This window comes from Meriones unguiculatus, chromosome 4 (assembly GCF_030254825.1).
Source record: "Meriones unguiculatus strain TT.TT164.6M chromosome 4, Bangor_MerUng_6.1, whole genome shotgun sequence".
Classification (NCBI taxonomy): Eukaryota; Metazoa; Chordata; class Mammalia; order Rodentia; family Muridae; genus Meriones; species Meriones unguiculatus.
Window position 1 is genome coordinate 101,595,861 of NC_083352.1, and position 25,095 is coordinate 101,620,955.

A 25,095-nucleotide genomic window follows, 5' to 3' on the forward strand; every position below is an offset into this window, starting at 1 on the left:
AGGCTTGGTTGTCCAGGAAAAGTGAAGCTCTTAGGAGCAGGCCCAGGGAGGGCGGACAGACACTTTCCAGTCTGTCAGCTGAGAGAGAAGAGCTCCAGAAAGCTCAGAAAGTTTGGGACATTGGAACTGGCAGGCATAGCATCTGTCCACTCCTTGAGATAGGGATACTGCCCATGAGGCCAGAGGTCAATGTGATGAGCATATCAGTCCATGAGAGAAGGATCCTGGGGGAGCAGGTAGAGAGCAGTTCTTAGCCAGATGACATCCAGACAATAAGTGGTTGGTCCATGACACTATCTGCCAATAAAACTGAGGCCCATTTAGTCCCCTGGGTCTTGCTGACAGTCATGGCCCCTGGCCAGGCAGGCCACGGACTGAGAAAGCCCTGCATATCTCAGACTCCCCTCAGCCTCCTCTTATGTTGCAGCTAGGTCACACACACACACACACACACACACACACACACACGACAGGTCTTAAAACACCATTGGCACTTGTCACCCAAGACGTGAGAAGCACCTGGGGATTTGACTCTGATGCCCCAGCCTGAACCCCGGGAAGGAAGTGGTACAAGGTCCTTAGAGGACTCTTGTCTGGCCACCTTGAAGCAACTCAAGGTCCACCCCCGAGATCCACCAGGCAGATGGCCCGTCATGTGGCAGGGGTGAAGGGGCTGCGCATCTGTGCCTGGACCATGTGGACATTGGAACATCAGGGAACCCGTTCCCTTGCCATTGTCACTGACATCTGCTTGGAGCCAGAAGGTCCCTCCTGCCATCCCTCCCACCCTCTTTTGCATGAGCCCAGCATGAGCCCAGTGGAGCATGCAGAGGCTGCCCCTGGCTGATACAGTCCTGAGCCTTCCTCTGGGGTTGCCACAAAAACAGGTAGGGACCCCACCCCCACCCCAGTCAGCGGAAAGTGGAGGGGAACCTGCTGACATGTGCCCAATGGAGTGTGCTTTGTGTGGGGGAGCTCCACAGCTCAGCTTGAACGGCCTTGCTTAGCCACACTCTTGGTGCAGTGGGCTCATAGGCTCCACACAGGTCCGTTGTTTTCAAGCAGCCCGCAGTTCCCCAGCCCATGTTCGCTCTCGTGACGCCCACCAGGCCTGTCATAACATGCCATGGGTACGCTGGTGTCACACAGGGCAGATAGGGACCCCAGTCCTCCAAGGACAAAGGAATCCTTCCATTCTTGTTGGTATAATAGCATCACTACTGATCATCTCAGTTGAATTTCTCATCTTGCCCAACACTTACACATGCACACCCTCACTCATGTGGGTGTGAGCGCACATACATCACACATGCATGCATTAGCACACATGTGTGCACACAACCCTAAACCCCCCCTCCCCCAATAATACCTGTTGGCAGCACTCGTCTCTGCCCTGGTTGTGCTTTGGCAGTTTCCTACGTGGCCCTTGTTTCCTTCTCCTTGTCCTGATGCATGGAGTTAACACACTCACGGCCTCCCTGCTTCTGTTGTCCTTGCGAAGACATTTAACACTGTCCCTGTCATACCCGTCGGGGTCCGAGGAACTCCATGGCACATTAACGTGGGAGTAAAGCTGGCAGGGGTGGGCGTTTGGGTAAAGACACAGCCTCTCCTAACCTGGTCCCTCAGCTGGATGCCCACCAACCGCCTCTCATCGCCTGGTCCTCAGGTGGCTGTGAGACCAGTGAGTCAAGGCCTGGGAAGAGCTATGAGGCAGGACTGATAGGGGTGGAGCCATGCTAGGGAGGAGCTGGGAGTGGGCCCTGGGGGAGATCTTTCTCTTTACTCCTTGTTAATGTGCCAGATACCACGGGAATGGAACAGATAGGAAACAGGACCCCAAGGCGTCAGGAGGCAGCCTGAGATCACGAGGCACCAGTGTCCATCTGCCTGGCACCTACTGCCCCCCGGTCGGCTCTGGACAGGGCTTAGAGCCCAGATCTGGGGGGCTGTGGGTTAGCCCAGGAAGAAGGGGCAGGGGCCTGATCACACCCTCCCAAACTCATACTTGGGGGCTGGGTCTCTATTCCTGCTAGAGTGGACCAGATTGTGGGGCGGGGCCCGACAATAACGGACAAGGACCGCACCAAAGGACCGGCAGAGACAGAGCTGCCCGAAGACCCCAGCATGATGGGACGGCTCGGGAAGGTGGAGAAACAGGTGGGAGAGGCTTGTGGGGGAATGGCCTCTGCTGTCTTCCGGTCTCATTTCGTTAGCCTGTGGCAGCTGAGCAGCCCAGGCATAAGGGTAGATGCAGCAGGAGGGGGCCCCAGCTCTGTGAGATGCCCGGGTTCCCTGTGAAATCCCACGGTCTGGCACTTTCCCTTCTCATAGTCAGTATCTGGAGACCAGAGGTGCCTAGAGGGGAAGCTGTTGGTCATGATTTGCATTTGAGGATCCTTTGGCGGGGGTAACCACGGTGGAACTTCCAGAAATCACGCATGGCCTACTTCTTCCACATCTTTTCCTTGCCCAATATTCATCCCCACTGGAAGTGGATCCTTAGGATCTACCTACCCCATGAGGCTTTTCTGTGTGCTGGCCTGAGCTCAGGCCCACGCTGACCAGTAAGCTCAGAGGTTGAGCTGTTGAAATCTGAGGTGGAGGAAGGGCAGCTCCTGGCTTCCTTCCTCTGCCCTGTTCTTACCCGGGTATCCTGGGTCTTCTCAAAAGCCCAGCCCAGCAGCTGCCTCTCTTACAGGTCTTGTCCATGGAAAAGAAGCTAGACTTTCTGGTGAGCATCTACACACAGAGAATGGGCATCCCGCCAGCAGAGACAGAGGCCTATTTTGGGGCCAAAGAGCCTGAGCCGGCACCACCCTACCACAGCCCAGAGGACAGCCGTGAACATGCAGACAAGCACGGCTGTATCATTAAGATTGTCCGCTCCACCAGCTCCACGGGCCAGAGGAACTACGCGGCACCCCCAGCCATGCCCCCTGCCCAGTGTCCTCCATCCACCTCATGGCAGCAGAGCCACCAGCGCCACGGCACCTCCCCTGTGGGAGACCATGGCTCACTGGTACGCATCCCGCCACCCCCGGTACATGAGCGGTCTCTGTCTGCCTATAGTGGGGGCAACAGGGCCAGTACCGAGTTCCTGAGGCTGGAGGGCGCCCCGGCCTGCAGGCCCTCTGAGGCTGCCCTGCGGGATAGCGACACGTCCATCTCAATCCCATCAGTGGACCATGAGGAGCTGGAGCGCTCCTTCAGTGGCTTCAGTATCTCCCAGTCCAAGGAGAACCTGGATGCCCTGGGCAGCTGTTATGCGGCTGTGGCGCCGTGCGCCAAGGTCAGGCCCTACATCGCAGAGGGGGAGTCTGACACAGACTCAGACCTCTGCACACCATGCGGGCCCCCTCCACGCTCTGCCACTGGTGAGGGCCCCTTTGGAGATGTGGGTTGGGCAGGGCCCAGGAAGTGAGACTGGGCTCCTGGGCCCCATGCCACACCCACTCTGGTTCCTGGTTTGGAGCTGGCGTTCCATTCCAGGGCCTTTCCTAAAGCGACAGAATGACATAGAGATGTGTGGTTTGTGAGGATGCTCGTGGTTCTGGCGCTCAGGGTTGATGTGGAGTGGAGATGAGGCAGGACTCCTTGGCACATATGGTAACACTTTACAGAAGTTCTTTTCCAACCAGGAGGGGGATGTTGAGGCCGGGCCCTGGAGGCCCCAGGAGCCACCTATGACAGCAAAGCTAGCCCTGCCTAGTCTTCTTGGGGGAACAGCTATTGCCCTGTGAATGAGGAGGGACAGAGTGATGTTGGCACCTGTGAGTCGGGGTGTGGCTGGGAGCAAGGACATGGGAGGTAATGGTGAAGCAGACCTGTCTACTTCTGATGGCCAGTCCTAAGGCCCATGGGTCTCTCAGTTTAGGCTGTAAGCACAGGAGATGTAGTAGGTCGCTGGAAATGGCCCACTCTCACACCTGACTACTTATCCCTCGGGTCCCGACTGTCCCAGTAAAGCATTACCAGACCCCCTGTTTGTGTGTGGCTGGGTAATGCCTCTCATCCCTGGGGCACCTAGCTGCAGAGCTGCCGGCCAGCATCTTCCTCCCTCTCCTAGGTTATGTGGCTCTTTCCGTGGAAGCCACCCTTCGATCAGGATTCTTTTCCTGTAGCTGAGGAAGGAGTGAGGCCTTAGAGACCAACCTGGAGCTTAGAATTGATCTGTGGATTCTCCTGGCTTCCACCTCTTGGGGGAGGACCCAACTCACAGTGTTTTCTGAAAGGGTTGCATTGGCAGGTTCTGGCTGCCTCATCCCTGGCACTGTAGCCCAGGAGGTATGAGTGGGCACTTCATGGCCTCTGCTCTTTCCTGGTGTGGCCAGCACTTCAAGAGAACCACCTGGTAAATAGACCAGCACTGCCCTTAGCCAGGGCACCCCCTTACCTTCTGTTGCCTACTTGGCTCTACAGATTCAGGCAGGGCTGAACGACACGGCATCTTCAAACTGCCAGCTCTTTCTACATGAGAGCATGGCCTCTGAGCCTGGTCAAGGATCCTTCCCACAGGAGCTGGCCACCCACAGTCCCTTACCCACTGATAGGTCCCTTGGCTGTGGCCTCTTGGTGTTTGGGGAATTGGGAACACCTTGTCTCCTACTCTGGTGAGGAATAATCTCTGTCCTCTGGTATGAGTGGGCATCTTGGATCACCCGGTAGCCAGCTTTAGAGGGAGACAAGGTAGATGTTGTGGTCTCACAACATCTGGTCCAGAGGTGCCTGGCATTGAGTGATAGCATTTTGGGGTGGGGTTCTCAGACCCTCTGAAACATCAGCTTTCCTGATCACTGAGGACAAGTACTGTAGAGCTTGAGCCTGGGCAGAACTCTATGTACTTCTCCCACCTCTTAAAAAGTGTGTTCTGGCAGGGGCAGAGGTAGCTTGAGCGGGGGTTCTACACTCAGCAGAAGGCCCTCAATCTCTGAGGAGAGCTTGAGGTCATGTGTTTGTCAGTGACCTGGGCATTAGGGAGCCATGTCTGCTGTCTGTTGTGGCTACATGTCCTCCAAGTCAGGGCCACTAGGATCTCACTTCAGGGTGCCTTTGCTAGGCTCCTAGCTGGGCATGGCAGAGGATGTAGACAGGAAGAATAGCTATACCTTCACTAGCTCTTCTCTTGGAGAGATGAGCCTGAGTCTGAGCTCCTCCCCCTCTGTGTCAGGACAGGAAGACTCTAGAGCAGTGGGACAAGACCATCTAACCCCGAACAAACCAGCAGCCAGAGTTCTCCCTCCCTAGACCTGGGCAGGCCATAACTGTCTCAGCTCCGGGAGATGTGGGAGAGCGGTTTGCATCTGTCCTACATGCTCCAGACAGTGTGCCCTGTTTCCTGAGTGGCCCCACATCCTGTCCCCAGAGCTGCCATCCATACAAGAACCTGGGGTACCCTGAACTAGGGTTTTGTGGAATGACGAAGGTGGACAGACACCCCATTCCCAGAAACCGTGGCCACAAAGAGTTTATCAGAAGTCCTTTTTCAGGTTACAGCAAGAGGGAGACGGGAAGGCCATGGCCTGCTCTGCCAGTGAGCACTGGTCAAGACTGCAGTTTTGGCTGCTCAGAGGAAGGAAGTGTATCTTAAGGGGTGACATGGAAGCCCTGATGTGAGAGGTGACTGAGTCCCTTCTTGGGGGACCTAGCTCCAGCAACAAATGTCTACTGCCTTGGCATCCCCACTCTCAGGGAAGCAGGACAGGGTGGAGGCTGAAGGCTCTATTCACATGTGACCAAGTGTGGCTGAAATGGCTGAAGGCCAGCAGCTGCCCCATGGCAAAATTTCCCTCAGAAAACATTTGTGGTCCCAACACACTCCCTCACATGCCCACCAGCAACATGCCCATACACTGGGCACATGTGTACATTCACATATGCACACACAAAAGCTTACAGACCATGCTTTCAGTGAACACACAAGTATACACACACAGACACAAGTGTACATACAACAGGTGTACTTTCAAACATGTATTTCTTGTTATACACGTGCACACAAAAGCTCACACATAGTTTTCCAGACCACACGTAATAGGTGTATTTACCTATGCACACGAACACACATAGGAACTAAGAGGCTCCATCATATTAATTCTGTATATACATATACAGCAGGTATCCACTTTTATACCTGAATATTCACATAGATGCGCACACACACACACACACACGTACGAGTAACCTGTATGTATAATGTATGCACATACATAGGCTTTCCTCTCTCTACACACACACACACACACACACACACACACACACACACACACACACCTTTTTCTTTTTGGCTCTTCCTGATGGAAACTGCCTGGGGACAGAGTCACAAGAATTAATGACAAATGTTCTAAAATGTTGAGCCTGACTGCGGTGGGAGTTCTGGATATTTAGGTTTTCTGGGCATCAATGGTAGAGAGTCCACCTGAAGCCCATTGAATTCCCACACTGCCCTCTCCCTGGACTAAATGGTGGCTGTCTGCAGGTAGCAAGAGAGGCTGTGGCTAGGTCAGAGCAAGGGCAGCCCTAGTGCCTACTGAGGTCCAGATCAGTCTTGCTATTGGCCATTCCACAGTCCTCTCTTGTACACATGCCTGCTTCATCATGCCAGGCTGCGATTGGTGTTTTTTGGCATCTCCCTTTCTTGTCCCTTTCAATTGTGGCCTCCAGATAGTGCACTCTTGTCTACCAGGGCCAGGACACCTGGGGTGAGGTCCCATCTGCTGTCTTCCCTGTGGTCTGGGCAGACCAAGTGTCCATTTGAGGCTATAAGCTAGCTCTTAGTTATGCTTTCACTTTTAGGGGGCCTCACTTGAAATCCCCATTGAGAAGCTGAGGGGTCACTGAACACTGCATGAACCTCCTTGGAGGAGGCTTTCTAAGCTGTAGTTTCCTCAGTAACTAGATATAGGGGATATAGATCCAGGGCCATCTTCCATGTTTAATGCACTGGTTTAAGGTTCTTTCTCCCTTTGAGTTGATGGCTCCAGTTCAGAATGTGAAAAGGGGGGCCACCATGCCTTCTGCCACCCTCTTGGGTTATCCTGTATCAGGGGCATTGTGAAGAACACCCTTGCTTTTTATGGAATGAGCTGGGCCCAGAGATGTCTTCAGACCTTCCCCAGACATGGGACAGGAATGCCTTTCTGAAACACTGGAGTGTGGGTCTTTCAGCCCTCTGGCTGTAAGCAGTGTAGAGAAGAGGCTAAGACACCATGACTCACACCCTGATATCAGCAGGTAACACTTAAGTCTTTCTCTTTGAAATAAACACGGAAAACATGGTTTGAACAGTGGGACCCACTGGGCAGGGACTCAGAGGTGTCTGGTGCGCGTTGTATCCCAGCAGGGTAGGCTGGGGTTAGAGTGGAGAGTCTGTACAGGGTACCCTTGAAGCCCAGACTCAGATAGCTGGCCTCAAACCCTGCTGCCCTGGTACAGAGAGACCAGCCTTCTGTTCCCTGACACCTCCCAGGGCATAGGATATAGGGTGTGGGGAAAGAGGAAGCCTATCTGGCTGTCCTAGGCTCCTACTGTGCCCCAGCTGAGCTAAGGAGGCAAGAGCTTCTCAGAGGAGGTATTATGATGGAAATGAAGATTTCTAGTAGAGATCCAGGTGCCTCTTCCTTCTGAGGAGTCCTAAACACGTGCCCAACACATGCCTGAGGGCCTAGGAGGCCCAGCATCTCTGAAAGTCAGTGAATTGGGGCCACCATTTTCTGAATTTTGCTTCTCTATGATGTGGTTCTGGCAGCAGTCCTTGAGGAGAACCAGGAAAGGGGGTGGAGAGTAAGGGTTACACTCTAGGAAGGAGACCCATCAAATATCTGGAGGTGCCAGGTTTTAAGTTTGTTCAGAGCTGTCTTTGATGCTCCGCTTTGTGCCCTGGCTGACAGAGGATGCTGGGTCTGGCCCATGACCCACCCTGATGTTCCCCTGGTGTCTAAGCCTCTGTCAGAGAAGGGATAGTTCCCAGGCTGTTTTTTTTTTTTCTGGGACTCTCGGGCAGGCGTGCACATCGCTAACACCGCACATCCAACCGGGACTGGCTTTTACAAAGTTGTTGCCTTAAAGTATGTTGAGGGAAATCCACCAAGGTCACCCCTGCCTCTGCCTGATACACACACACACTGGACTCTGTCTCCAGGTCCTGCTACTGGAGAGGAGTGCTGGCATGATGGGCTGCCACTAGTAGTCCCACATGGAGGGGCTCAAAGCTGTGATCCCCTTGACATCATCCATCTGCCTGGGATGGCTCCATACATAGTGCAGCGCACCGTGCGATTCCAGTCCACACCTGCCCATTGCAGTCTTGTCCCCCGGCCGCAGCTGCGGCTGCAGCTTTCCCCATCTGCGCTGTTGCCTTTGGCTGTCTTTGCACTTTTGTTCATGCTCCAAAGAATATTTCATAATGCCTTCATACTGACATGCACCCTAACCATTTTGTACATGCCCTTGGGCCACAGCTACTGGCCTTCTCCTTTCGGCCAGCGGGCTGCCACCCGCGCACAACGCTGTCTTCTAGGGACAGATGCCCAGGGAATGAACTCTAGTTTTCTAACGGACTAGCTGAAATGCTAACTTACTCAACATGAACAGGATATCTGTGCTGTGTGGGCGGGCCAACGTGAGCTCGCAGGGAACTTCGGGGCAGAATGCTGCAGCAGGGATGCATGTGGATGGTTCTGGAAAGTTTTGCTGCCACAGGGCTGAGTTCAGATGCCCAGTGGACCTGTGCACTTAGTAAAACACAGTGATTCAACCTGGACTGCCTGGCCTCTTTATTTGCATGTGTCTCCTGAAAGTCGGTATAAGAGCTGGGGACCTGGCTGGGGAGGCACAGCCACTCAGCTCTTCAACTTGGGGACTCTCAAGTCCCAGGCTCTGTATTTCCTGGGGCTGTTAGGGTCAAAGGTTGGGTCCTTTTAGTCCTAGCAGCCTAGGCTCGGCCACCCATTCTTAAAGGGCCAGTCAGGAGGGAATAGAAGCAGAAAGATTTATTTAGTGTGGCTGCATAGGGAAGATAAAGCTATTCCAGTTCCATTTTGCCACTAGGCTTAAGTTTAAATAGGAGCAAGAGGTATGTATAACCAAACAGTTTTAGTCAAAGTATGGTCCCTCCCATCATGTCAGCTCTAGTCTCTCCCGCAAGATGGTCTGACAAGTTGTCATAACTATGTGAAATCTTTTTCCTCCTCTGGCTGGTACCAGGCTTCAGGCTTTTCCTTCTTCCAGCATCCTGAAGGAAATTCCAGTTGCCAGGGGTCCATTGTTTCAATGGCCGTATAGCCAAAGGGAAAGAAGGGTGGAGGTGTCTCTTTAGAGTATCTTCATCATTCTACCAGGACAATTACAGGGACACCTTCAAGTAGCCATAAACTTGAGGCTGTGAGACACCAGACATCCACTCTGGAACAAATTAGCCTCTGAACAAGCCCTCACCCTCAGCGCAGTGCTCAATTTTGTCAGGACAGAAGGAACCTGGGTCAACAGGTGCTTCTGGCTTGTGCCATCACATCCTTGTATACTTCAATGGTGAACTGATTCTCAGAGTGACCACCTGGACCAGCGGACACCTATTTGGTCAAGCTTGACTTGTTGCTGGTGCACAGCCTGGGCACTGATGTCATTCTGGCTGCTTTCCTGTCCTTGGGTGCCCACCTTTCGGCATCTCACCCCCCTCCACTGGCTCCTGCATTAGACCCCTGGTTGTCTATCCTCTGGCTACCCTGAACCTCAGCAAGGTGAGGTGCAGTGTAGGTGGGCACTCACGTACAGTCTCTCCACTGCCCGAAGGCTGGTGGAGCGTGGCTTTTGGTGGGTTCTGGCCTGTAAGTTGGGGTTTTGCTGCTCTGACTTCTGAAGTTACCCCACAGGTCCTCTCTGGACCTCTGGGGGGCAGCTGAGCAGGAAGAGCAGCTGGACTTGGCTTGGTAGCTCCCCAAGGCAGTGCCTGGCCCTAGACAGATGCCCAGAGCTGTTGGCATGGCTGGACAAGACATCCTACTTCTGCTGTGCAGCATGGTGTCCAGGAGGGGCTCACGACAGCTCTTGAGAGTCTGTAGGGTCATGTGTTTCATATAGGCATCGTGTGATTACTGAGTAGATGCCAGTGCGGCCAGCCCTCTGTTTCTGGGACATTCTAATCGGTCTGAGTTTGGGAACAGTTGAGTGGCCTAATTAATTTGGCTCCCACCTTTCCGGGTATAGCCAGTGTCAGGTCTCCTCCTTCTGGCCATGATCACCCTTGTCTGCCTCATTTCTATGAGCCTAGAGGTCTGTGTGGGATTAGAATAGGAGTTAGGAGTTGGGTGTGGTGAACAGAGAAGCCCTGAATAACGAGTGAGACTTTTTCATAGATAAAACCACCCCAGTGTATGGGGATCTGCTGTCTTGTTGCTTTTCTTTGCATGACTTCCTCCTTTAGGGTACCACCTGCCCTAATATGACCACTGTAGTTAGGCCATTTAAAACATTTTTTAAAATTTATTTAATCACTTTATAGACTAACCCCAGACCCCTCCCTCCTTTCCTCCCAGTCCTGCCCTCGTGCCCTGTCCTCCCCATTACTCCTGTGTTTCTTCTCAGAAAAGGGGATGCCCCTAAGGGGTACCAACCCACCCTGGCATGTCATTATAGCTGGACTAAGTGCATCTTCTTCCACTGAGGCCAAACAAGGCAGCTTAGCTAGGGGAAAGGGATCCAAAGGCAGGCAACAGAGTCAGAGATAGCCCCTACTCCCATTGTTAGGGGACCCACATGATGACCAGGCTGCACATCTGCTACATATGAGTAGGGGGTCTAGGTCCAGCCTAATCATGCTCTTGGGTTGGTGGTTCAGTCTCTGTGAGCCCCTATGGGCCAAGGTTAGTTTAATCTGTAGGTCTTCTTGTGGTATTCTTGACCTCTCTGGCTCCCTCAACCCTTCTTCCCACTCTTCCTTAAAACTCTCTAGTAAGCTGGGTGTGATGGTGCACACGTGTATAATCCCAGCACTCGGGGAGAAGGACGCAGGAGGATCTCTGTGAGTTCAAGGCCAGCCTGGTCTACTAAGTGAGTTCAGGACAGCCAAGGATATACAAAGAAACCCTGTCTCAAAAAACCAAACCAAAACAAAGAAAAACAAAACCCTCCCTGAGTGTGACCTATTGTTTGGCTGTGGATCTCTGCATCTGTTTCCATCAGCTGCTTGATGAAGCCTCTCAGTTATACTAGGCTCCTGACTGCAAGCATAGCAGAGTATCATCAATAGTGTCAGGAGTTGACTCTCTCCCATGGGTGGATCTCAAGTTGGGCCAGTCATTGGCTTGCCATTCCCTCAATCTCTGCTCCATCTTTATCCCTACACATCTTGTAGGAGAGACAAATTTGGGGTTGAAGGTTGTATGGGTGAGTTGGTGTTGCCCACCCTGTTCTGGACATCCCACCCAGCTACAGGAGGTGGTTAACTTCAGGCTCTTTAACCCTCACTGCTAGGAATCTCAGCTAGAATCACCCCATAGACTCTCAGGAGTCCATTACATTTTCATTGCATCCAGAAGATTGGGAAGTGGAATCTTCCTACTTATATACCAAGTACCTGGTTAGAAGGAGAAGGAGAAGGAGGAGGAGGAGGAGGAGGAGGAGGAGGAGGAGGAGGAGGAGGAGAAGGAGAAGGAGAAGAAGAAGAAGAAGAAGAAGAAGAAGAAGAAGAAGAAGAAGAAGAAGAAGAAGAAGAAGGCCATTATTAAGAGAATGGGTAGAGATGACTGCAGCTCACCAAATGTGTGTCTCCTTTGGATGCACCTGACCAATACATCAGAGCCACATGGTCTTGGGTTAGACACTGGCCAGTCAGCCAGTGACCATAGACAGAGCAGAGCATAAAATGTGGTTTCCTCAGGTTAGAGACACATCTGCCCCAGGCTCTCTCTGCAACCTGTTCTGGTCATGGTGTCCTGACCAGGTTTTCTGTGGTTTTCCAATCCTTGTAGGGTTTCAGCAACATCTATCACTCCATCTCATAGAAAGGAAAACTGGGGTATGGGAGCCTGAGAGTCTCTGGTCAGCAGGCGAATGCATTCTGCCAAGTTCCTTCTTGGATGGTCATGCTGTAGACAATCTGGGAGTATCTCCTAGCCTCACTCTCACCAGGCAGCCACACCCTAGTCTCTTATGGGTCCCTTAGATAGCTAAAGACCAATAGGGTTTAGTGGCCTGGTGGTGGTAATGAATAAGAAGCAGGTACCCAGACTGAGCCTGGGGCTGTATCATATGATGGATCCCATGGACAGGTGTGTAAGCATACTTTTTATCTACTTTATTTGGGTTTCTTATGTCTCCACTTCCTTTATCCACCCCAATCCCTTCTAACACCCCAATACCAGGTAGGAGAAAAAGAAGGTTAGTGGTGAGAAGGGGCATAGTTCTCTTAAGCTACTTCCTGCTGGTTAGAGTCATCAGGTTCCTTAGTGCAAGTCCAATCTTCATTTCAGGATATCTCCAACTTCTTCTCACCAAACTGCAACAATAGCATCTAGAAACAGCAAGGAGAGCTGCAGCAGCCTTTGTCTTTTGCAGAACTCCCTGCCCCCACCCCCTCTGAACTGTGGCATTTATACCCTCTCAGGATCCTCAGAATTAAATTCTCTGCAAAGACAATGCCCCTCTCAGAGCCTGCATGAGGCAAATAGTCTACTGCTATGGACAATCCAAAGCAGCCTCATATTCCATACCTGGGATTAAAACAAAATGTTTACATAGCATAATGGAGTTTTTAAAGTCACCAAAACTCCTACTACATTTTCCTCTTTTCATCCAAAAATTGCCTTTTTTCTAACATGAATGAAACTTGGTGTTTTCTTTTTATTTTTTAAAGATTTATTTATTTATTATGTATGCAGTGTTCTTCCTGCATGCCAGAAGGATGCACCAGATCTTATTATAGATGGTTATGAGGCACCATGTGGTTGCTAGGAATTGAACTCAGAAACAGCAGCCAGCACTCTTCACCTCCGAGCCATCTTTCCAGCTCCCTGTTCCTGCTTTCTTAAAAGGAAATTATCAATGAACCAAACACCATTCAAATCAGTGGCCAAGTTTGTTTTGTTTGTTTAATAATCTGGTAACTCTCAGCTGTTCTTGTCTGGAATGGCGCCTACTTTTTGCTGCTGAGCCTTGAGCTAGGACCCCAAAGTTGCTTCCTAATAGCGAGAGGTTACCTTGTATGTCTCTCTTGGACCTGCATTCACTAGTCCAATGACACCCTTTACTACAGGGTCTACAAGCTTGGTGAAGCTTAGGCGGTCTTGCTGAGAACACAGTGCTGCCAGAAACTGGTTGTTGGCATCTCTAGCAGCAAGTACTACGTTTCTCAGAGTTAACGTACGGGCCATGTTGAGCTCTGAAGTGTTTAACGGCTTAGTCACAATTTCTTTTCCAATGACCAAATTTACCACAATTAAAGAATGGGGCAATATGATACCTAAGGCTTTTGGTGGCTACAGGGAAAGCTTATAGTGGTAATCTCTTAACCCAAGGCTGCTCCTCTGGCAGCTCAGTTTGTTCAGCATTAACCCTTTCTCTCAAAACTGGCTGTTTCTCTTTAACCCTTTCTCCTTGTACGACCTTCTGCTCCTCCCAGCTCCCCGGCCTGTCCCAAGGCTATAGGAACTTGACACCCAGTGTGTGGAGCAGGGCAAGGTCGCAGGAAACTCTGGCTCTCAGTTACCAGGTCTTTTGTTCTCCCTTTTCCGGCAGCACTGTTTGCTTCCCAAGTGCTTCCGTCTCTGTCCGCAAACTCTCTAGTGTACAGCCGACTCTGCAATCTTTTTGAAAATGAGAGGCTTGAATAACCCTTTTGATTTTTCTATTTCATCCATTTTTTTTATGTGTGTGTTTATTTCTCATACCCCTCCATATCCACTCACAACTTTTCCAATTGTTCAACCATTCTTCCAACCCTTTTTGAAACAGAATACAGGAAGAAGATGAAACTAAAACGGAAAATTTCCTCTGAGAGCAAAGCGGGAGAGAACCCAGCAGCTGCTGCTGCAGCTGCAGTAAACTTTTGTTGACATCAGAGACGGTATAGTCCTATCTTCTTACCCTGCTGTCTCCTCTATAACATCAGAAACCAGATTTCCCATTATTCCAAGCTCTATGTCTAGGTGCCACTTGTAAGTGTACTTTTTAAAGCTATTTTTATTGGGGTTCTTATGTCTCTTCCTCCCTTCTTCACCCCAACTACCTTCTCCATCCCTTCCAACACAAGGTAGGAGAAAAATAAGATTAGTAGAGAGAGGGGGCATAGTTCTCTTTAGCTACTTCCTGCTGGTTAGGGTCATCGGGTTCCTTGGGGGCGAGTCCAATCTTCGTTTCAGGAGATCTCCAACTTTTTCTAATCAAACTGCAACAACAGCACCCAGGAACAGGGGAGAGAGCAGTAGCAGACTTCTTCTTTTGTGGAGCCCCTGTCCTTCTCTGGCTCTGGCATTTACACCCTCTCATAAGTCCTCAGAATTAAACTGTCTGCAGCTGGCACAAATCACACCCCCGCTAGAGCATGAGACAATCATAGTTAACAGCTGTGAATAAACAGGAGCAGCCCCATATCCCACACCTGGGATTTAAGAAAAAACAAACAAACAAACAAACAAACAAACATGCTTATATAACAAAACTTATTTTTAAAAGATAACAAAAAAATAAAAATAAAAAAAACAAAAACAAAAAAAAAAAAAAGATAACAAAAATTCTACTACACAGGTGTCAGCCAGGGATGTTCTTCTTAAGGAAGCAGTGAGCGTGGACATTTTTGGACAGTGTGTAGGCACAGAACTACATCCAGGCCCCAGGAATCTGGCCTTGTAAGAGGAGCCACTGCATCTTTGCACTGTCCATGCACAGGGCATTTCCTGTCCCTCAGCTCATGTATATCCACCAACTCTATTTCCCTATCAGTGTCTCTCTCCTGATATTTCATCCCTGTCCTGTCTTCTGTCCATGGTCAAGTTCATCCCTTTAGCAAAGGGACCTCACCCAGAGTTGAGCAAAACAACTGCCTCTGACGGAACTTCCCCTGGTCTCATCAACATCCTACAGGTCTGAAGTAACACCCTACAGGGTGCTTGTGAACCTCTGTGCACAAAGCACACATCTGTGCAAAATATGCTAGGGATGTCTCATGAGGAGGCATATTCACAGGGGCCTAATAGGGGTTGGAGAACTTGTGTGTTGCAGACTAGAAGAGGCATGACACCGTGTGAATAATTGCCTCTATGCACGGACGGAACCACCAGCGAGAATGGTTTGGGGGACACTGGGAGTCACCTGTCTAGAGGGGGCTGGGGGACTATTCCTCTGGGCCAGGCCAGCTGCTGGTACCTCTCTAGGTTAAATGTCCCAGATGACGTCAAATGTTGAAGTTGAGGTTATACCCAGAAAGGCCACCAGGTGGCAGTGCTCACCAGGAGAAGACTCCTGACCCCAGTCACAGAAGATCCTGAGGAGCTCTGGATAAACAAATGGAGGGAATCTCAGGAGGTCAGGCCAGGCATACCTGCTTACTCCCACCTTTCATAGGCAGGCTGAAAGGCTTAAGTAACCACACCAGTCAGTAGAGGCCCAGAGGCCAGGGGAGGGCGGTGAGTCAGCAGCTGTGGGATTGTAGCAGACTCCACAAGATCAAGAAGCATAGCAGATCATGGATGGTGGGACATGAATCCATCTGTGCCTAGAGACACATAGTCCTGTTCATATCTCCCCTATCAGCTTGAAGTTACTGTGGACCTGAGCCAATGACTGTCCAGTGCCCTGAGCCAATGCACAGAGAGGGCCTCTGTCAGCTCAGCCTCAGGCCTCATCCTGACTGTACCCAGAGCACCAAAGCTCAGCTTGTCCCATGACCTAAGAGGCAAATCTACCCAAGGAGGCTGTTGCCACACCTACTGTGGGAGTCTCATTTTGGGAAGCTGCAGAGTCCATCTCTCTGAGTTTCTCTTGCCACCGTCAGGATCCAGGGACAGGTGAACAGAGCTGAGGGAACCACAGGGGGCCTGCTCTTTGTTCTCTCTTGTCTGGAGTCACACGTACTCCGGGGACCTGCACTCTCAGCCTGTCCCAGAAGGTCTCCACCCCTTACCTGCCTGATGTGCTTCTCCATGGTGTGCCAGCACAGACGTCCTCCACAGAGCCCAAACTCCAGAAGACTCAACTGGGCCTGTCTTCCATGGATCCTCACTCCACAGGAGTTAGCCCTCCCAGGACCTGACTTTAAAGGAGCCTTACCTTCATAGAGTCAGCTGGCTTGACTTCCTTGTTGCCCAACTCCTGTTTCTGGTCTACTATTCAGATCCTAGCAGACAAGGGCACTGAGTACTGACAGTAGGGGCATGAGATTTGGGACTTTGCCCTCTGGGGCCCAAGAGGGCATTGTGTGTGTTCGTGTGCGCACATGTGTATCATCTCTTGGTGTTCCCTAAATGCCTGGAGACACGTAGTCCTGTTCATATCTCCCCCATCAGCTTGAACTTCATCTAGAGCGGCTGGGCCCATACGCACTCCTGATTCTGCTGCCTCCCATAACAGCAGCACAATAACAATGGGACCTAAAGCACGAGCCTGTTCCTTCCAGAACTGAGAAACTGAGGCCAGGGAACTGGAACAATACTGTTGCCCAGGACAACAGCTGTCAGGAACAGAACCCTAGAGCCTCTTCCTTGTTTCTTGTTCCTGTGATCCTGGGGTCCCTGAAGGGAAGCCTCCACTCCTGCCTTACGCAACCCCTACTCTGTGCAAGGGAGGCAGGAGGTTTCAGAGGGCAGCAGGCTGCCTGAGGAGCTGAATGGGCTTCCACACAAGGGAATCCCCGACCCTCCAAAGGCAGCAGTGCCCCCGGCATGCTTTCCAAGGTCATGGCCTGGCAACCACACAGCCACCACTCCAACCCGCATATGTTTCGTAGAGTCGGATGCTGACCTTCTGCACCAAAGTCTATGTCATATTCTTCTAGTTTCATCTGGTTGCCCTTCCGCCTGGCTGGGTTTCCCACCATCTGCTTAGGAGCCAAGCCCATTCCCTTCTTTCTATCCTCGTTTATGATGTCCTCTTCCCTCCAAATTTCCTCAAATCATGCTGCCTCCTCCAAGCCACCCCACTGCTTGCTCCTCAGACACTGTGTCCCACAGAGAGCTCTCACATAGCATTCTGCTCCTGTGGTCTCCTCTCAGATGGCCTCTTCCGGTGATCCTGTCTCTCACTTGGCTCAGGTCCTGGCATCCCGGCTTGGATGGGGGCTTGTTGCTGTGTAGATTCTGGACAGCTCTGCGTCTTCAATAATCCCTCCCCAGTCACAGTTGCATCTGCTCTAGTTACAAGGTAAATCGGAAAGTTGTTTGTTTGTTTGTTTTCATTTAAAAAGCAGAGTCCTAGGTTCAGTTCCCAGCACCACACACATGAAATTGGAAGTGGGAGCCTTGGACAGAGCCTGCCAAGCCTGAAAGCTGGTAGCAGAGAGGAGCCGTCCTGTGGTTGACTCTGTGGCCAGGAACATTGATAGAACGCCTGTGTCATGACTCCCTTGCTTTAGGTGCTGCCTGGCATTCTCTGTCCAATGTCTGGCTAATCTGTGGCCTAGGGTTGACCCTGGGACCCTGGGCACCAAACTCAGGTTGGGGGGGGGTTGCTGAGAGCACTTGTAAGACTACTGGGATGCATCTAAAGGGTTTAATTCGATAGCCCCTTTCCTTGTGATCTAGCCTCTGGCCTAATGGTGAGGTTGGGAGCCTTAGATCAGAACTTATTTTGTCCAGTTGGGTGTGGCCTCGTGTTGAGTATCAGCAGCCCTGCTAGACAGCTCTCTCCTGGTGGGGTTGTCAGATATAAAGTGCCCCAAATCTTGCTCACCACACCGGGGAGTCTCTCAGCCCGCAGGGGCCTGGCTGTCACAGGGAGCCGCAGACCGCGCTCCCAATCCTGCTCAGAGCCAGACAGCTGCATCTGGGGCTACGCTTGACATTCAGAGCTGCTATTTTTCTCTCACACGTGGGTCTTACATTTGCGTTGGAATGGATTCCTGCTAGCTTCTCTGCTGCTGCCGGCAGACAGTCCTCCGTGGCTGGTGCAGGACGGACATCTCACACCTGCCCACTGCTAGCCTCCAAAGAAACCTGGTGGGCATGGACATTGCCCCCGTCCTGACCTCGGCCCTCCCCTGGACGGAGGACCTAGCTCCCTTTCCTTCCCACGGCTCCTGCTCCGCTGTTAAAGGTCACCATTTTCTGGTGAACTCCGAGCTCGCTTCTTCTCCCACTCGTTTTCCCTCCCCCATCGGCTCCCTGCTGGTAGTACTCTCTCTGGAGTACATTCAGCCCGCCCTCTCTGCTGGGGCGTTAGGTGAGCCACTGTGGGTCCTGGGCCCAGACCTGCCCCCGCGGGAGTGCAATTTGATTGATAGTTGGGTTTTCTTTGTTGGTGTTGTCAGTTTCACTGGTCTTTACTCTGATCTTTGCTATTTCCTTTCTTCTACCTTTTCTTTCTAGGTTTAAGTTTTTTTGCTCTTACTTCCTTTAAGTGAGAGCTCAGTTTGCATATTTGTAACAACATTCTGTTATATGCAGGCCTTTGAAGCTATCTATACCTTTCCTTCTGAGCACATTACCTGCCTCCCACACAGTTGATGTGTTCATCTCATTTTCATTTCAGTTCTAGGTATTTTCTCTTAAGCTTTCCTTCTGTGGAGTCTTTTGGGGCTCTAGTTAACAGAATGGATATATATACACCACAGTTTGTTTGAATTCTGTTCTTTTCAACTTTCTGCGGGCTGTGTCGTGGCTCAGGGTCCAGTTTGCCTTGCTGAAAGCTGAGAATGCACCTGGGAGGCGTGTGTTGGGATGTCTCGGAGCGGAGCTGTATCAAGTGGCATGTTTGGGTTCTCTGCAACATATCAATCACTGCTTTCTCGTTCTTTGTCGACAGTGGATGCTGGTGAAGTAAGATCTACCATCTCTCTTGGCTGTGTTTGCTTTTGTTCCATTTGGCTTCATTTCTTTCCCCCTCTTCTCTCTTTCATCTGATAAAAATAACCTCGTGTCTAGTTTGCTTTTTGTTGCCATGAGAAAACACTGACTGAAAACAGCTTAGGGAAAAAAAAACGGCTCATTTGGTTTACAGGTTATAAGTCCATCGTTGGGGGAAGTCAGGGTAAGAACTTGGAGGCAGTAACTGAGGCAGAGGCCATGGAGGAATGCTGTTTCCTGGCTCATATTCAGCTACATTTCCTTTTCTTTATGAAGGTGATAACTTATTTTTTATTTCAATTAAAAATTATAAAATACCATTTTTTATAAAATACCATTTTAATTGAAATATAATTACATAATTTTTCCCTTTCCCTTTTCTCCCTCCAACTCCTCTCATGCCTCACTAACCACACACACACACACACACACACACACACACACACACACACACATACATGCGTGCTCAAGCTGATAGCCTCTTTGATTTTCTTTCTTTCTTTCTTTCTTTCTTTCTTTCTTTCTTTCTTTCTTTCTTTCTTTCTTTCTGTTACATGCTGTGATGGCTAATCCTGGTTGTCAACTTGATGACATCTGGGATCAACTAAAACCCAAGCAGCTGGGCAAACCTGTGAGGGGTTTTCTTAATTGGGTCATTGTTTGTTTTTTGAGCTCTTTGTATATTCTGGATAACAATATTTTTGTCAAATGTGTATCTGTCAAAGATTCTCTCCCATTCTTTCGTTTTCTTCTTCACTTGATTGATTGTTTCACTAGGTGGACAGCTCAGCTCTATAACTTGAAGTCAGTGTTCTTTTTTTCAGCTACGTTTCTTATACAGCCCGGGCTAGGAATGGCGGGGCCCACAGTGGGCTGGGGCCTCCTACACCAATTAGCAGTCAAGAAAACACTGCCACAGACATGCCCACAGGCCAGTTCTCCGTGGCCAAATCCTTAACTGAAGTTTCCTCTTCCCAGATCTGTCAAGTTCATGACGGAAGCTCATCGCGATACCTCGGCTCCTCCTCTGCCCCCTTTGTGTCTTTGCGCTGTTTTCGTGTCTATGTTCCCTGCATGAAATATGTTCCCCTGTTTTGCTTTGGGTAAAAGCAAGTAGAAATAAGAAAAAATAAATTTCACTTCGGAGTCACTCTGATTTCTGTTACTCCTGCTTTGTTTGTGTGGACTCAAGGTCTTGCTGCCATGGCCCCTCTGTCTGGAGAAGTTCCCCAGTGTGTCGGGGAGAAGAGCTGAGGTGACGAATTCCTTGCGTTTGTCTGTCTGGGAGAGACTTTCTCCTTAGTAATGTGTTGTTTTTCGGGCTATTGAATTCCGGGCAGACAGCTTTGTGTCTCAGTAAAAGCAGAACTCCACTGGCTTCTTGTTCCAAATTCAGTGTTTTTCACACCATTGATTCTCTGCTGACTGTGTGTGCATGGTCTACATGTGTATATGTCTCTCTTTACGTGTGCATATGTGAACATGTGTATGGTATGTGAGCATGTCTGTTTTTGTGTTTATGTCGTTCATATGTGTATTGTGCACACGTGCATTCTTATGTTTGTGTGTAATTACATACATGTACATGTGTGTAGCGTAGATATGTGTGTATGCATGTGTGTTTATATATGTACATATAGTGCATGTGTGTATGTCTTTAAGAATATCATAATGCACATGTAGAGATCAGAGGACGCCTTGTGGGAGTCGGTTCTCTTTCCAGCATGTGGGTTCTGCAGGCTGAAGTCAGATTGTCAGGCCTGGCAGCCAGCACAGTCTGCACTGAACCGTCTTGCTGATGGGGTTTTCAGAACTCTGAGGTGGATGTTCTCATGCACAGTTCTTTTGGTATTTACCCTACCTGGTTTTCTTGGCTCTGCTGTTTTAGAGTCTTCTGTTAGCTTTGAAAGCAGCACGGCCGCTGTTCCTCTACACACCTCCCTTTGTTTTCTTTTATGTGTGTGACTCTGTGCTCCCGCTTGGATCTGGCCCTTTGTCTGTCTTTGCTTCTGACTTCCTTCAGCCGTGTGAGTCTCCTGAGCGCTGAAGGCACATTTTGTCCGAGCTGTTGTGTTTCCATCTGGATCTCACTTCCTTACAGGCGCCATCTCTGCTGGAATAACTCTTAGCGTCTTGTAAGCTGTCTACTGTCTCCACAGATCACTTACAGCTATTTTAAGTTCTCTGCAGTCCCAGCATCTGTCACGTCCCAACCACTCTGGTCTGGTTGTTGCTTTGCTTCCTGGAAGGGTTTTCCCTGCTCATTGTAGCTCTTGGATGGAAAAGGTCCTCTGTGGAGGACAGTGAACACAGAGAGGGCATCCTCACACCTTGCCACGAGTGGCTTTCCTTTTGCAGGTGGGGGTATGAAGGCCTGAGAGCAATCAGGAGCAGGCTGGCTTGAGGAGGTTGGTGCTGAGGTCGCTCCTTATTCAGGGTGCACCTTTTCATTAGAGGAGGTCTTAATATCGTCCTCTCAGTCTGTGTCTTTTCTTCCTGCTGAACTAGAGGGAATCCGTGTGTAGTGTGATTTCAGTCTAGCCCTTGTCGGTGTCATGCAGTAGGGTGGTAACTAGTACATATGTTTAGTAAAACCCATCTTAGGCAGGAACTGTGCTGAGGTCTTAAGGCTACGCCTTTCTGACTTCTCAGGGCCCTCAGCCATGTCTTGGCTGACCACTCTCTGCCCTTCCTTCAGAGCAAGGACCTCTTTTCTTTCCTGTTCTTCTGTGTTAATATCTTCTTCAATGCTCTCTGTGGAAGGACACTCCTACTACAGGGTAGATGGAGGTGGCAGATTTTGTGCTACTGTTCAATCAATGGTGCTAGAGTCATGCTTCCTCATAATGTCCTTGATCTATCTTGTGAGCACCCAGTAGGCTGTAAAACGTATAGAATACCCTAAACCTTCTGTCCCAAGCAGTTTAACAGTGAGATTAGCCCATACTTAGACTTCACCAGTTTGCTAGTTTAGGGTCATACTGCACCTAGGAGTATGTACTGAGTCACCACCAATTATGCCCTACACCTAACAGGCCTGGTGTTATTGTGAGTTCTAAGGGTTAGGTCTGTGAGAACTGACATCTGATGGAGTCAAGAAACGTTGATCATCTGTGTGTTTTTGGTTTCCCTGTGGAGGCTGGAGTGATGATTTCTGAACTCTCCAGTAAGCCGAAACTCAGCCTTGCTTTTGTTTTTGAAGGATACTTTATCTAGGTATAAAAGTTCTAGGTTGATTTTTTTCTTTTTAAATATAAATATGTTGCCCTCCGCATCTTGTTACATTGTTTCTGTTTAGAAATCTGATAGTTTTACCCAAAGTGGTGGCACAGGCTTTTAATCCCAGCAATCAGAAAGGAGGCAGAGGCAGGAGGGTATCTGTGAGTCCTCCGTGAGGCCAGCTTGGTCTACATAATGAGTTCCAGGACTGCCAGAGCTACACAGTAACAACATATTTTTCAGAACAACAAAACAAAACACAAAGCAGCTCAAAAAAGAGTGGTTCGCAAAGAGGAAAAACTATGAACAGAAGCTCACAGGCAAAGCATTGCTGGAGAATGTGAGGGCTGTGGGGGCTGGATAGGGTTGAAAATACAACACCATAGCACACACAAAACAACATATAAAAACACTACTAATAAATCTAACCAAGGATGTGCACTGTTGGTACAGCACAAATGATGCTAGAAGAAACCGAAGACTAAAGTAAATGGAAAGACACCCTGTATTCTCCAAGAAGACAATATTCTGCTTATTCTTTTTAGATTTTTTTTTTAAATTTTTGATTTTTATATGTATGGGCATTCTGATTGCATGTATGTGAAGTATGTATGCAGTACTTGCAGAGGCCATAACAAGGTATAGATTTTTCTGGAATTGGATGACATGTGGGTTCTGGGAACAAAACCTGAGTTCTCTGTAAAAGCAACCGTGGAGTCATTGGTCTAGTCCTATCTGATATTCTCTTTTAAATTTATTCTTATTATTTTAATAATGTGTGTGTGAGTGTGTGTGTGTGTGTGTGTGTGGTACATGCGAGAGCAGGTGTCAGTAGAGGACAAAGGTGTTGGGTCCCGCTACAACTGGAGTTACAAGTAGTTATGGGTTCCCTGGCCTGGGTACTAAGAGCCAAACCCCGATCCTCTGTAAGAGCAGCATGTGCTCTTAACTTCTAGGCCATGCCTCTAGCACAAAATCTCTTGTTCTTTATTCTTCATTTTTAACTTATTCTTCACTTTAACTTCATTTTTAACTCAGGCTGCTTTATTGATTGATTTCATTGACTTCTGTTAGATTGTTTTTTTTCTCTCTTTGCTATAGACTGTGAGAAAACTAATTATGCTATGTCTGCATGGGCTGAGTCACACACATGCTTATTTGCTTGGTATGTGTTGAATTTAGAGAACTGATACTCTAGAAAAATTGTTGGTCAAGATTTTTCAACTTTTATTTTCTGTATATGAGTGTTTACCTTAATGTTTGTTTTGAACCACTTGTATTCATTCTCATTGTTGCCAGGGTAGCGGATCCCTGAGGCTGCAGTTCTGAGCACACAGTTATGAGTGCTGCGGACTGAACTCTCCAAGAGCAGCCGGTGCTCACAACTGCTGAGCCATCTGGTGGGCTCCCCCCCACCAGGTATTCTTTTCTGTCTTTTTATGGTAAGTATAATTATAAGTGTATTAGGCCACTTTGCATTGTCTTATAAATCACTGATGCTTCTTTTATCTCTTTAAAATTCTCTTTTATGTTTCACTTTTAATCATTTTCTTTGCTATCCAAGTTTACTAGTCTTCTCTTTTGCCAAGCCTTCTATGCATTCTCTAGAAACATCTGGATCCATTCTATATTTCCTCCATCTCTATTTAACTTTTTGAGTTAGTTAAATATAGCTATAATAACGTGCAAATATTCTTATCTGCCAAATCTAATACGAACACAAGTTTTGGTCATTTCCAACTATTTGGTTTTTGGTTCATTTACTTTGTTTCTCTGAATGCCTAGAAATCTGATTTAATGTTATACATTGTGAATTTGAACCACAGTGATTCTTTTGATAGGAATATTTTTGCATGCCTGTGATTTTGACACTTGCTATCGGGTGATGTTATGTTACTTGGAATGTGTAGAGGTTTGGATCTTGGCTTTAGGATTTGTTCACAGCAGCGGATCAGCATTTATTCTGGTTCCTGCTATCTTCTGCTATTGAGAGCTCTGCCTAGCGTCTATCCTTGTCTGGGCGCATGTACTAGGCTAACCCCTACTTGGTCCTTCCCCCAAATACTGAAGAGCATTGTCTGTGTAGGAGCCAGAAACTCACAAACCTCTGAGACTCTGGTCCTCTCTCCTCCACTCACCAGTCATGTCTGCTTCTGCAGACTCCCAGCTCTACTCAACAGGTTGGGGCCGCCAGAAAGCAACTTGAGAGGAATCAGGGGTCTTATATGCTTACTGTGTCTTGGGTGAACTGTTCTCTTCTGCTTGGAGTCCATGCCTCAAAGCTGCTCCTTCCTGCATGGGTGACTGTTAAGGTGGAACCCTTAGCCCTGCTTTATACATGGTAATGTCCTTGTGTCATGATGTGCTGCTTGCATTTCCGTGCACTGCTCCTTTCTCACAGGTGTAGCTCTCTGGGGATCTGAGAGAGTTGGTGTGACAGATGCCAGGCTCTTCAGTGCTCCATCTTTGCCAATAGTAAATCCCGCATTGTACTGGTGAAAGCCACTTGGGTTTCTCTACCCATGTGACCCCCTCTGTTTCTGAGGGCAAGTCCCTCAGGTGTAAAATTCACCTGTTCCTCCAGTGCCAGGCATCTGCCATCCTGTACTTTCTGATGTCTCCTAGAATTTTGGAGGCTTGTATACCCTGAGGCCCAGAGAACTCTGGCTGCCCTGGGGAACTGGCCTCTATCGCTGTGATCTGGTGGGGCTTGGTGGGGCTTGGTGGCAGGGCTGGTGGGCCTTGACCAGTTCGTTCAGAGATAATGGAGGCTTGTGTGGGGCATCACAGAAGGTGCTCTCACTCTCACTCCCTGAGTTCCTCTGGACTCCAGTATCCCAAGCACCCCAGCTCTTTGACCCCAGCTGCAGGAAAAGTTAAGGGTTAA

General features: G+C 49.4%; 1 protein-coding gene across 13 annotated transcripts in view; it reads left to right on the forward strand.

The window, feature by feature from the left end:
- Nucleotides 1-8,761, forward strand: part of Kcnq2 (potassium voltage-gated channel subfamily Q member 2) — a 60,942-nt gene extending 52,181 nt beyond the window's left edge. For all 13 annotated transcript variants that reach the window (XM_060382706.1, XM_060382707.1, XM_060382711.1 and 10 more), the window contains 2 exons: nucleotides 2,037-2,160; nucleotides 2,702-8,761. In XM_060382706.1, the coding sequence (XP_060238689.1) occupies nucleotides 2,037-2,160; nucleotides 2,702-3,424 (847 nt within the window). In that variant the 3' untranslated portion in view covers nucleotides 3,425-8,761. The remainder of the gene's footprint in view (nucleotides 1-2,036; nucleotides 2,161-2,701) is intronic.
- Nucleotides 8,762-25,095: the final 16,334 nt, after the last annotated feature.